This window comes from Leptopilina heterotoma, unplaced genomic scaffold (genome assembly GCF_015476425.1).
Source record: "Leptopilina heterotoma isolate Lh14 unplaced genomic scaffold, ASM1547642v1 Lhet_90, whole genome shotgun sequence".
NCBI classification, from domain to species: domain Eukaryota; kingdom Metazoa; phylum Arthropoda; class Insecta; order Hymenoptera; family Figitidae; genus Leptopilina; species Leptopilina heterotoma.
The window spans coordinates 692688-706047 of NW_025111194.1; the positions used below are offsets into that span (position 1 = coordinate 692688).

General features: G+C 25.5%; 1 protein-coding gene across 1 annotated transcript; it reads left to right on the forward strand.

The window, feature by feature from the left end:
- The first annotated feature begins 899 nt into the window (after positions 1-899).
- Positions 900-12261, forward strand: LOC122511904. The gene is made up of 6 exons (XM_043627472.1): positions 900-1181; positions 3081-3836; positions 6676-7379; positions 9064-9408; positions 10142-11246; positions 11328-12261. Exons 2-6 carry the CDS (start codon positions 3091-3093, stop codon positions 11344-11346), a joined length of 2919 nt encoding a protein of 972 aa, XP_043483407.1. The 5' UTR covers positions 900-1181; positions 3081-3090; the 3' UTR covers positions 11347-12261.
- The last annotated feature ends 1099 nt before the right edge of the window (positions 12262-13360 follow it).

Below are 13360 nucleotides of genomic sequence, written 5' to 3' on the forward strand. Positions count from 1 at the left end.
GGTGCTTTCAAAACAACAGCATATACGTTAGGCAGCCCGTTATGACACTATTCAATGAATCAAACCCATATGTCATTGATTCAACAGCATTTTTTTCTCCGTGTAGTTATGAACTAATTTACAATAGTTACGAACTAGTTTCAAACCGTTATGAACTAGTTTACAATAATTACGAACTAGTTTCAATCCGTTATGAACTAGTTTACAATAGTTACAAAATAGTTTCAAACAGTTATGAACTAGTTTACAATAGTTACAAACTTGATTCAGACAGTTACGAACTAGTTTCAAATGGTTACAAACTAAATTCAAACAGTTATGAACTAGTTTAAAACAGTTATGAACGAGTTTACAATAGTTACGAGCTAGTTTCAAACCGTTATGAACTAGTTTACAATAGTTACGAACTAGTTTTAAACTTTTTACAAACTTGTTTCAGACAGTTACGAACTAGTTTTAAATAGTTACAAACTGGTTTTAGACAGTTACGAAATAGTTACAAACGCTGTTAAGAACTAGTTTTAAACAGTTATTGTCCTTAGAAAAACTGTGTAAATATTATTATTACTACTATAATTATTATTTTTTGTTTATGATTTAATTTTTTAATTTCTCGCAGTAGTTTCGCACTATTATTGGTAGCAGGAAGTTTCTTTTTTAATTTCTTTCAACCTTCTTCCACTGGTTTACGTCTTTTCTGCATGTTTCTTTTTTAAATTTTATTTTCTCAATTTTTGGTCCATTTTTTTGAGTGCTCGCTGAGGCACAATTTGCAAGAGATCTGAAAAAGGTGGGGCAAGACAAATTTTGCCTACCGCGTGAGAGATCGGTAATTGTAGGTCCTAAAATCGCGTGTGAGCGAGCTTCGCAACACAGTGGGGGCACGCCACTGTCTTATTTCGTTACACTAATAACGAAGTTATCGTCATCAACTGCAGAGGCGCTGGTGGCTCAAGTAGCGCGATTATACGAAAGTGTTAACATGTTTCCACTCTTGTATTTTATTTATCGTGAATATTCTCGTCAGATTCTCGTGTGTAAATAATCTGTTAAATCTGTTTGCTGGTGTTTTGTTGTGTTTTTGCTGTTTTCTTGTTTTTTTCTTCTGTTTAAAAAGTAAAAGATGAGTTCCGTGGTCTGAAGAAATTGGAAGAAATAAATTATTTTTGAAGTGATTCTAGGTAAGTGTTTAACTAAAGTATAAAATCCATAATATTTTTTTTAAATCTGTAAAATTGATATATTCAATGAGGTTATGTAAATACATTGTATATCAATTTTTTTTTAAGAACTTCCATTACTTTAAATTCGCAAATACTAGAAATCAAAAAACAATATTCTCAAAAATTACAATAAAATTCTTTAAAATGATTTAACTATTTTCAATAATACCTAGTATTTTCTTAAAATTTCTTAAAAAATAGAATTTTTTGTACAATTTAATTATTTTTAAAAACTTTTCTCAATTCAGTGTTTTTCAATATTTTCAAATTTCAATTCCATACATTTCAAGACGGGCCAAATAAAAAAAGTAGTTTATTTGTCCCGTCAGGTAACAAATTAGCTGTAATTAATAACAATAGATTATTATTATTACTATTTTTGCAAATAGATTAATTTAATCACCAGGTACTATTTTTCACATAAATTTGACAGGTAATGTTTATATATTTTAACCTCAAAGTAAAGATGCAAATTATAATAACATATTTAGTACATAATATTATAAATTATATTTAAAAATAATTTTTAAAAGTAAACAATAAAATTCTTTAAAATATAAATTATAATTCAATGGAATTTGACAAAATTTCCAATTAATTGGAAAGTTAATTTCATTTTTTAAAATTATTTACGGGAATGTAACTAAAAAAAATTTCAATTGCTTTTCTTGAAAAGGCTAATTTTTATTCATAGTTAAATAAACATTTAAATACTTACATTTACTTTTTCAATAATTTCACTTTTTCTCACTTTAACTGTAATTATTCTAAAATTTAACTTTTTAAAAATATAAAAATTAAAATATTATTTTTACAATAATGAAAATTTCCTAAGTATACAATTTTTAAATTCTCATAAAAAAATGAGAAAGTCTTGGATTTGTGCGATTTTTTTTAATTTAATTATTTCCTAAAATTTTGTTTATGAATTCTTCCAAAGGACTTTATAAAAATTTTTCTAAAGTTATAATTGCTGTGAAAATTTTAATATTTATAAAAATAATTCAATGTTTGAGAAGGATTTTATTTAAATTTTTTAAAATAACTGAATTTCTGAAAATAATTTTTTTATTTATAAAAATAATTGAACTCTTGCGAAAAATTTATTTATTTATGAAAATAATTGAATTCTCACGTAGAATTTTATCAAAATTTTGTTTATAAATAATATTACATTCTTTGGTGAAATTGTATTGCAATAGTAGATTTTTAAACTAATTGAGTTTTACATTACCTGTCAAATTCATGTAAAAAATAGTACCTGGTGATTAAATTAATCTATTTGTAAAAATAGTAATAATAATAATAATCTATTGTTATTAATTACAGCTAATTTGTTATCTGACGGGCCAAATAAACTACTTTTTTTATTTGGCCCGTCTTGAAATGTATGGAAGTGGGGTGACGGGCCAAATAGACACTCCGTAAATTAGGAAAAAAAAATTTAAAAAAAAATTAGGATTAATTAATTAAAAAAAAAATTAGGAAAAAGTGAGGAAAATAAAAAATATGTCAAGTTTAATTTTTCGATAGTTACTTTTTTTAGTTTGAATAAGCTTTTTTTATACGTTTCAAACTTAATTATTGTGTGCGAAGTCTGAAAAAGTGATTTTGCTATATTAAAAATAGAAATATTAATTGATTCGATAAAAGTAAAAATTGCTTTTTTGGGGAAACATTTTAAAAATAGTATTTTTCCAGAAAAAGGGATTTTACTGATAAAATTTCTTTAAGTTTTTTTACAGTGTAAGCAGTAGAAGTTTTTAATTTTAGAGAAATTTATTATTTTTAAACTAGAAGTAATAATGACGTAAAGAAATTTCCATTTGTTAATAATTCAAACTTTTTCTTTTATAGAATTGTCGCAATGCGGGGAAAGTGCATTGTAAGAAATTGTACTAAAGGTGCTCGCAATCCTGGGCACACACTGCCAAACGATTTAAATAGGGTGAAGCGATGGCTCGAAGTCGTAAACAATCCATCTCTGGACAATCTTCCTCTTGATGTACTTCGTAAACAGTATGTCATTTGTTCCAAACATTTCGCTGAAGAGGATTTTATTGAATTTAAGAGTAAATTCAAAAGATTAAAAGATTCTGCGATACCAACACTACATTTACCTATTCTTGAAGAACAGGAAAGTGTTGAGATGGCTTGTGATCCCGAAGGTGAAAATTTGGAACCTTCCAATGAAGATTTAAATGAAAACAGCTACTTATGTTTAGCGACTACGTTATTTGAAGTATCACCAAAGGAAAAAAATATTTTCGAAAATCCAGTTCCAGTGACTGTATCTCCGGCTTTTTCCCATTCTTTAAATATCAGCAGCAGTCAAAATCAGAATGAAGTACGGAAATCAGTATCTATGTGTACACCACCATCGAATTTAAATTCAACTTTGGCTGTAAATGAAGATCTGGCGAGCAATGAACCAAACCATTTTGGTGCTACTTCAACAACCAGAAAAGTTCCAAAAGTAGTAAAGTCTAAACGAAAACGCATGTTTCTAGGGAAAAAAAAGAATGTTGTGTTAACGCCTGTTGCGCAGAATATTCATAACATCTCTAGAGACATCCGACGAAAACATTTTCGTGCTGTCTTAAAATTAAAAAGGTATGAGTCTTGAATTGTGTAAATAATTGAACAACAAAATAAACAGGGGTTGTTGATTAAGAATATAAAACTTATGGATTTATTTATTTACATTTAAAATACCGGATGACCACTGGATCGGTAGACAGGGAAATTACCGTGAATTTTTATGTTTTTTTAATTTTTCCATGTTCATGGAATTCTTAAATTTTGTTTAAGTCACTGATTTAATAAAATTCGTAGAAAAAATATAAAAGAGAAAAAATCTCACATCCTATGAAATAGTAAAAAAAATCAATTTATAAATTTTGTTTCTTTATATTTGAATTAATTAGAACAAAAATTAATTTTTTAGTATTAAATAAAGTAAGTAAATAAAATTCTGTTTTTCTTAAAAAAAATTTTAATTATTATTTTGTATTAACATTAATTCGTTTCTCTACAATCTCTACAATAATTTATAAAATAAGTAACTAGTTTTTAAATTTTAGAATATTAAATTAATATTACTAATATTATTAATATAGATATTTCAAAAGGTTTAAAATAAAGTTTTAGAAAAGTTGAAAAATAATTTTTAATTGTTCAAAAATTAACTATATTAATTTGAATGTTCTTTCATTCTTTCATTCATTCACTTTTTCTGTCCCTCACACTCTAAAGTTATCTTCTATTTAAATTTTCGTTTTTGTTATCTTTAGACAAATTGTATATTTATTAATAGAAAATTTTACGTGCGGAACGTGATATTCAATTTATTATTCTTATGCAAATTACAAATATTTTTAATCTTCAAATATAAATTTTTTAAATAATTTCATAATCAAAATATAAAAAAATTCACTTATTAAGTACAAAATTAATTATTACTGTTCATATTTTCTAAAATTTTAATAAATCCTTTGAAAATTCAATTATTTTTATAAATAATAAAATTCTTTACAAGAATTAAATTATTTTTTATCAAAATTAAATAAAATTACATGAAAGAATTTAATTATTTTCAAAAATTTCCATAAAATGCAATTTCAACAAGAATTTAAAATTCTCTAAAAATAATTCAATTATTCTCAAAATATTTTTAAAAAAAATTCTATATAAAAATTAAATTACTTTTAATGCAATTTTTAAATATATTCGTCAAAAAATTTAAAGAATCCAATTATTTTCCAAAAAGTAATTAATTTCTTGTGATGAATTCAATGATTTTAAATATACATAATTTTAATAAAATTCTTTAAAGAAATGCCATTATTTTCGAAACAACTTTAATTGAATTTCTCGAAAAAATTCCATTATTTAAAAATATTTCTATAAAATTCTTCATAACAATTTAATTATTTCTTAAAATGTTTAAAAATCTCGCGAAACATTTTAATTATTTTTTATAAATAGTAAAATCTTTCTAAACAATATTCATTTATTTTTTTCAATAGTAAAATCTTTACAAAAATCCAATGATTTTTAAAACAATTTTAATTGAATTCCTCAGATGAATTCAATTATTTTCAATTCACTTTTAATAAAATTCTTCTTCATAAAATTCAATTGCTTTCAAAATTTTCAATTAAAATTATTAAAGAAGCTCCATTAGTTTAAAAAAAATTCAAAGAAATTCTTCAAAAGAATTTAATAAGGATTTTAAAGAATTTTAATAAAATTCTTTGTGAGAATTCAGTTATTTTCCTAAATAATAAAATTCTTTGAAGGAATTCTATTATCATCAAATTTTTTGATAAAATTCTTTGCAACAATTCGATGATTTTCAATATATTAATTTTTATAATTGAAAATATTTGAAAAGAAAAATTATAAAAAAAGTTAATAATAATGCAATTATTTATTTTGCATTATTTTGGTTTATAAATAAAAATTTGTTTAACAAAATTATTATTTTGTTTTAAAAACAGAAGAAAAATATTTGCGAAATTCCTGCTTTTTTAATCTTACTTTTGGATATAATAATTAAAGAAGACCAAGTAATAAATTCATTATTTTATATTATTATAAGAATATTGTTACTGTAACTTCATCAAAATTATTTTCATCATTTTAATTCAATTATTATTTTCTAGAATTTTAAATTATTTTTTATAAAAATAATTGAATTCCTTAAAAAATGTATTATTTATAAAAATAATAATTGAATTCCTGTGAAATTTTTATTATTTATGAAAATAATTAAATGTTTGCATACAATTTTATTAATTTTTTTTTAAATAATTGAATTTTTTTTGGGAAATTTTATTAAAATAATTTAAAATCATTGAAATTAGAAAAATGCATTTTATTTTTGATAATAATTGATATTAGGACAAGAATTTTTTTGATATATTTAGGAAAATAATTAAACTTTGGAGAAGAATTTTGTTACTTATAAAGATAATTGGGATTTTTACAAAATTTTTTTTCAAATTTTGTACATAGTTGAATTTTATAAGAAGAATTTTATTTTTTTAAATAGTTGAATTTCTGCAATTATTTATTGTAATTTCTCCAAAATTGAATTTTTTTAGTGTTTGATTTGATTTTGAAAAAGTGTTCAATTTAAAATATTTAAAAAAAGGGGGATTTGTATATAAGTATATATTATCTATACAAATTAAATATAAATTTTCAATAGTATTAAGATGCACATGAATATTTCCTATACTCATTTGTTTCAACTTCTAATTGATCGAGTTTTATGAAATGTGTAGAAAATTTCTGTTTAAAAATTCTTTTTATAAAAATTTTGATTGATAAAATTAAATGAATGAAAATTTCTTTAGTATTAAAATTATTTCATATGATTTTTAGGGAATATTCATGTATTTTTTTAAATTTGTAATTGTTTGACATACTTTTATTCTAATTTTAGCACTACACGTAAACTAAAGGAAGCTAAGGAAGAGTTGCCATCTAGTGCTAAGAAATTAACATCAACGCAGCTGGAATTTTTACAGATGCAGCTGGATAATGCTGGAAAGGATGAAAAACATCGAAAATACAGCGAAGAGCAGAAAACAATGTGTAGTGCAATTTTGAAGATATCTAAGAAGTGCTACACTTTCCTTAGATCTATTTTCATAATGCCATCTGCCAGAACCTTAAGAAGACATTTAAATAAGGTTCATCTTCATACTGGCATAAATAAAAATGTTTTTAAAGAAGTTGAACAATCAGTTATGCAAATGTCTGATGACCGGGAGAAAGTTATGGCATTACTTTGGGACGAATTCAGCGTACAGCCTTTTGTCCATTACGATCACAAGCAGGACAAGTTAATTGGTTTTGAGGACTTTGGGGACAAGAGAACCAGCAAATTTGCAGACCACATTTTAGTTTTTATGGTACGTGGTGTGAAAAGTGGTACTAAGATGCCAATTTCCTATTACCATGTTAACTCTGGTACTAAATGGGAACAGTTAACAAAATGCATTAAAGAAAATGTCAGAGCTGTTTCTCAAACCGAATTAAATATAATCCTGCTAATTTGTGATCAAGGAGCCGCTAATCGCAAAGCTTTGAAGGAACTAAGAAATCAGCACGAAACGAAATGTTTAAAAAAAGGTGTTGATCCAGGTAATAATTTTATGTTTAATTTAATTAAAAATTATTCCCAACATTTTTTGGAATTTTCAGTAAAAATAAAATTTAATACTTATTTTTTGAAAAAGAAAAAAGTTAGAATTAAAAGTATAATATCTATATTATCAGGGCTCGAAGTAGGTCCGTAAATCCTGGAAAAGTCCGTAACTTTGCTTTAAGTCCGTAAAAGTCCGTTTTTTTGAAAAAAGGTCTGTAATATCCGTAATTTTATTCAAAAAGGATGAAAAGTTCGTAAATTGTACGATATAATTTTGAGAATTTTAGAGAAATTGCAAATGATTGCAGAAATTCAATTATGTTAAAAAATTTTTAACAATTCTCGACAAAATTTAAATTATCTTTAGAGATATTAAAATTCTTCTCCGAAATTCAATAATTTTTTTAAGTAATAATATTCAATTATTTTTAAAATTTTGAATAAAATTTTTTTTTTCAAATTGTCTTAAAAATAATTGAATTTCTACCAAAAAAGTGTTATCAAAACATTTTGAAATGTTTGAATTCCTGCTATAATTTTGATATTTTTAAAAATAATTGAATTCTTGCGAAGAATTTTATTAAGACTTTTCAAAATAATTGAATCTCTGCAAAGATTTTTATTATTTTACGAAAATATTTTAATTCTTGCGAAAAATTTTATTAAAATTTCTGAAAGTAATTGAATACCTGAGAAGAATTTTATTATTTTTAATTTATGCTAAGAATTTTATTAAAATTTTTTTAAATAATTGAATTCTTGTTAATTTTTTACAAGAATTAAATTATTTTTGAAAATTTTAATAAAATTCTTCGCAAGAATTCAAATATTTTTATAAATAATAAAATTCAATGCAGAATTCAATTATTCAATAAATTATTTATTTGCATTTTATTTGTATTTAAATAATTGAATTCTAGTAGAATTTTCTAATAAAAATTGATTTTCATTTCATAAAAATGAACTTTATTTAAAATTTTAGATAATTGAATATTAAAAGCAATATAGCGTGAATTTAAAAAAGTAATTGAATTTTGTAATTTATTTTTTTTGAAAATAATTGAATTTATTTTGGAAATATTTTAAGTTTTTATTTTCTAATATTTATTTAATTAAAGAATTTTCGAGTAATTAAAATATCGTAAAATTGAATATTAGAATTTGAATATTGTCAAGAACTTTTTCGCAAATTATTAAAAATAATCGATATAAAGAAGAATTTCAGATAGAAATTCCTTAAAATAATAATTGAATTGATAATAATTTTAATTATTATAAATTATTTGATTAATAGTTATTATTAATTATTATAAAACATGAAGAAATCGATGACTTGATGAGTTATCGATTTCTTCATGTTTTATAGTTATGGAAAATTGAATTTCTAGTTTTAAGTAAAATGTTCTCTTATTTGATTCAGCCTGATTCAATTTTTTCAGTTGGTCCGTAAATGGTCCGTAGTTTCTAAGTTTTGGTCCGTAAAGTCCGTATTTTTAAATACTTTCACTGTTTCGAGCCCTGCGTATATTTCTAAAGGAACAAATTGTTTATCGCAATACTTGTAAAGAAATTAAAATTTTGCAAAACTGTTAATTTTTTTATTTATTGTTATATCAAAAGTTTCTAAACTTCCTGCTTACACATATATACGCTTCAATAATTAAAAATTTTTTTTTGTAGGTCGCCCAGTGGAGTTAACTTTAGAAAACAGTAAAATGTGTTTTATGTTTGACCCTCCTCATGTCGCAAAAAGCGACAGAAATAATTTGCTGGATAAAAATTTAGAGGTAGACTTCAAAGACTCAGAAAGAGACACAACTGTATCCAGAAAATTTATTTCCTGGAAAACTTTTGAGGTGGCGTATGAAATGGACAGGAATTCGGACAGTATGGACAGATTTCTCCCTAAACTAACCGACGAACACATTAATCCGAAATTAATAAAGAAGATGAAAGTTTCATATGCCGTCAACGTCTTGAGCCAATCAATGTCCTCTTTTATTAATCTCTGTTTGCTGAAAAAAGGTAAATTTTTATTTTTATATTAAATATACTACGGACAGAGTGTCTACAATATCTGAAAAACCTGTAAATGTCAGGGAAATTGAAAATGACCTGGTAAACCAGAAAATTGTTTCATTTCAGTTAGGAAATTTGTTCCATTATGACTTAGAAATAAACATGAATAGTATTTTTAATGCTCACAATTAGTTTTTCAAATTTTTAGTACAAAATTAATTGTAATACAGGGTGACCATATGTCAGTAAAGTCAGAAAAATGTTAAGAAAAGAAATTTGTTATTAGGGAAATGTCAAGAAAAAACATTTTTGTCAGCAAAGACAGGAAAATAACAGGAAAACTTTTTTTGTTAGAGAAATGATAAAAATTGAACCTTTTTTAGGTTATTTTCAAAAATTTTTACTTTTTCGTCTTGTCTTCCAGATATTAAAACGAATTAACACATTTTTTAGAATACAATGCAGCTTATTTCGAATTTCATAGTGCGAAAAATAACTAGTTATTAACAAATCTTTAAAAAATGATTAATGAATAATTTTTAATCACAATCAAATTTTTCAAATATATCTATAATAAACATGTTTTTGAATAATTGGATTTTCTAACTAATTTTTTTCGTATAATATGCACGTATAATTGTTTCGAATCGTTAATTTAATTTCTTTGTTTGTTTCGTAACTTTATTTATTTATTTATAGACATGATAAATTTTTTTAACAAATTTAATTTTTTTCACAGCAATTGTAAATACATCCACCGGTACTTTAGAGATGAAAGAAGAAGACAGACATGCTGCAAATTATGCACTGTTTAGAGACCAACTTTTTGACTCTGTGAACGGACAAGAGTTAAACCCAGAAAAGCCACTGAGAGGTGTACTAACTGACGATAGCGTCCACATTCAATTTTGGAATACAGCGAAACAAACGCTAAAAAATATGCGATATGTAGACATGACATCCAAAAAACCATTACCGAATCCTCCATGCTTAAATGCATGGCCGAAAATCTTGGACGCATTGGAGATAGTTTGGGCGAGAGTGAAAAATCTTGGCTTCGAGTATTTGAAGCTGGGACTATTAAATCAGGATGCACTGGAAAATTTTTTTGGATGCATGCGAAATCACAGTGGTCGTTTTGTAAAGTTAAATTGCTATCAAGCAGATGGCGTATTTAAAACTTTACTAATTAATAATTTAATTTCTTACCATTCTGTGGGGTCAAATTGTCTGCCAGATTACGGGAAAGGTCTTTTTGCTTTGCAAAGCCTTATTTTCAGCAGCGAAAAAGAAATTGAGGAAATTAATGAGGGTTTATTTGAAAATGATGAACCACGTCACAATCCTAAAAGAGCGACGAACAGAAGACATTGCTTCTCTTTTCAAATTAACAAGAAAGTAGCGCTTACTTTCGCAAAACAATTACTCTCCAAGCATTGCCCTTCGGATTGTGCTGAATGCCAAAAGAGTTTTTTCGAAACAGTAGAAGGAGATGTTCTGACGAACACCGCTATGAACTATTTTGAAAGAGGTTTCATCCAAGCAACTTCAACATGCTTCCGGGAATTACCATTGATGTGCTTCCAGCGAGAAGTATCCTATAAATTAAAAAACGTGCTGCTACGAAAAATTGACTTCGAATGGGTGACATGCAAGAACCATCGAGATGTAATCAGCAACAAATTTCTGCTGATGATTATCAATCACTGCATCAATAAATGGTCTACTCATTTAAATCGCCTTTTAAATGGAAGCGTAATGCATCATACTGGCAGTACGGTGGAACAACAAGCACGTGATCACTACATTAGTTACCATAAGAGAAGATTAGGAACCAATAAGCAGTAAGTATTAAAATGAACTGTAGATTTATTAACTACCAATTACTTTGTCTTTCTCATTACATTAATCATTCTTTTTTGCAGGCGTGGCTATGACGTTTAAAATTGTCCCCGGTATGTCTTCAGTCCGAACAAATAGTGGACATGGGTCCATATTTGTGGCGTTAGAACCCGAGAGTCACAATCACAAAAATAGTAATCAAAACATAAAATTGAATAGAATATTAACGTCGAAAAGTTTCTTGACACAGTTTCAACAAATAGCACCGATGAACTCGCAAAACACACAACTTCCGGTATTGTCACGCAAAATGGTTTTGACAATACTTCAAAACACAAGGAATTCATCAATCAATCAATTAATAGTCCATCGTCACAAGAAACTAATGGTCATCAGACTAATGGTCAAAAGAATTCCATTTTTACTGATCCATTACAACCGAAAAAATACAAGAGAAATCATAATCATCATATCTGGAATAAATTTAAAAGAATTGTCGTTGTTCAACTCAAATAGAAATAGTTTTACGCCAATTTCCAAAAATGTTCATAATGGAGTAAATCATTCAGTCAAGCGGTATAATACAAGAAGTGATCGCTTCCCAAATAATAATAAAACTCATCACAGCACCTCTCTGAAACATAATCAAAAAGGAAAAGTTGATAGACTATTGGCGGCCAGTAGTAATGATTGGCAAGTGTCAAAGGATATCCATGCACCATCTTTAACAGCCATTTCTAATGGATAGTCCGTCACTCATAACAATCGGTCAGCTCCAATAAATGTAAATTATTTTACTAGTTTTCTTCCAATTCTTCTTTAAATTAGTTTATTTTTTTTACATTTTAGAAAAGATAGTGGAATATTTAATTACAATTCAACTCCAAATGCATTTGGTGACCCCCATCGCTTTGAAACGATTTGTTCGCATTTATTGAAAACATCGCATCGTGGATTATGGTCAGTATATTAACAAAAAATTGAATTTTTTCAAAATTATTTGCACGTCCAATGAAAAACCTTCATTCATGACATTTCCATCGCTAGAACAAAATCAAAATTCTCCTACAAAGATAAAAAACAAAACATTCGACATTGGCGAAAAAATATTTACATTGAGGCAGTGTTCCAAAAAAATGAAAAGTCGCCACGAAAAACAATTTTGGAAAATTTTCGAATCTAATTAATTCTTATTTATATCATTTTCTCATTTATTTTACGCGCTAGTTTAATAATGAATTTATTGGTTTTTTTTAAAGAAATTCACTAATCTCATTTTTCAAGGAATCAATTATGAAATTTTTCTTCCAATATTAAAAATGAATTAAGGATTAATTACATTTTTGTACTTTAGTTTTAGATTTAAAAGTTCAATTAAAATTCTCTTAAATTTTCCTTTTTTGAAAGACGAATAATGACTAGTATTAAAAATGTTTTAATTGAATAAATAGAAATTGAAAATTTCTTTGGTTTTTGCAGTAATGAATTGGAATGGAGGAAGATCGAAATTGAATGATGAGGACGACAAAAAAGAAAACGTCATTTGGACCCGTGTGCTGAAGAAATTCGTAGAGGTCGTACGAAGAAAATGAAGATGCATTGTGATTACGATAATCGTTTAAATCCATTTCAAAATTATCAAAATGTCAAAAGCAGATAACGTCCAATAGAATATAAAATAATAGGCAGTCATAATAGATATCATCAAAGTCTAAAATCGCAATCACTAGCAACGCAAAAAAATGCAGTGAAGTGCGCTTTAAATTGAGATTTAATTGCTTTTTTAATTTCAAATTGTTGATTTTTTCACATCGAGAAAAAGAATTTAGTAGGATAAAAAGAAAAATCGCAGCCAACTATTGTCTTTGAAAGAAAATAGTTTTACAATTTCATATTAAAAATTCTAAAAATTTTGATATTTTGTGTATGTATTCGAATTTTCAGAAATATCGAAAATATTGAGAGCATAAATTTTAAAAAATTTAAACGAAGTAACTCAAAAAATTACTTTTTTCAAAATTATTTTAATATTAATTTTGCGACCTAATTTTCATTAATTTCCATTTTTATTGAATCATCACTTAAAGATTATTCATTAAAATTTTTGAGAATTTAA

Bases quoted from the DNA above. Each gene is read 5' to 3' on its own strand.
- LOC122511904 (XM_043627472.1), top strand. From the start codon at position 3,091: ATGCGGGGAAAGTGCATTGTAAGAAATTGTACTAAAGGTGCTCGCAAT. The intron at 7,380-9,063 runs GTAATAATTTTA...TTTTTTTTGTAG, and splicing joins AAAAAAAGGTGTTGATCCAG to GTCGCCCAGTGGAGTTAACT. The intron at 9,409-10,141 runs GTAAATTTTTAT...TTTTTTTCACAG, and splicing joins TCTCTGTTTGCTGAAAAAAG to CAATTGTAAATACATCCACC.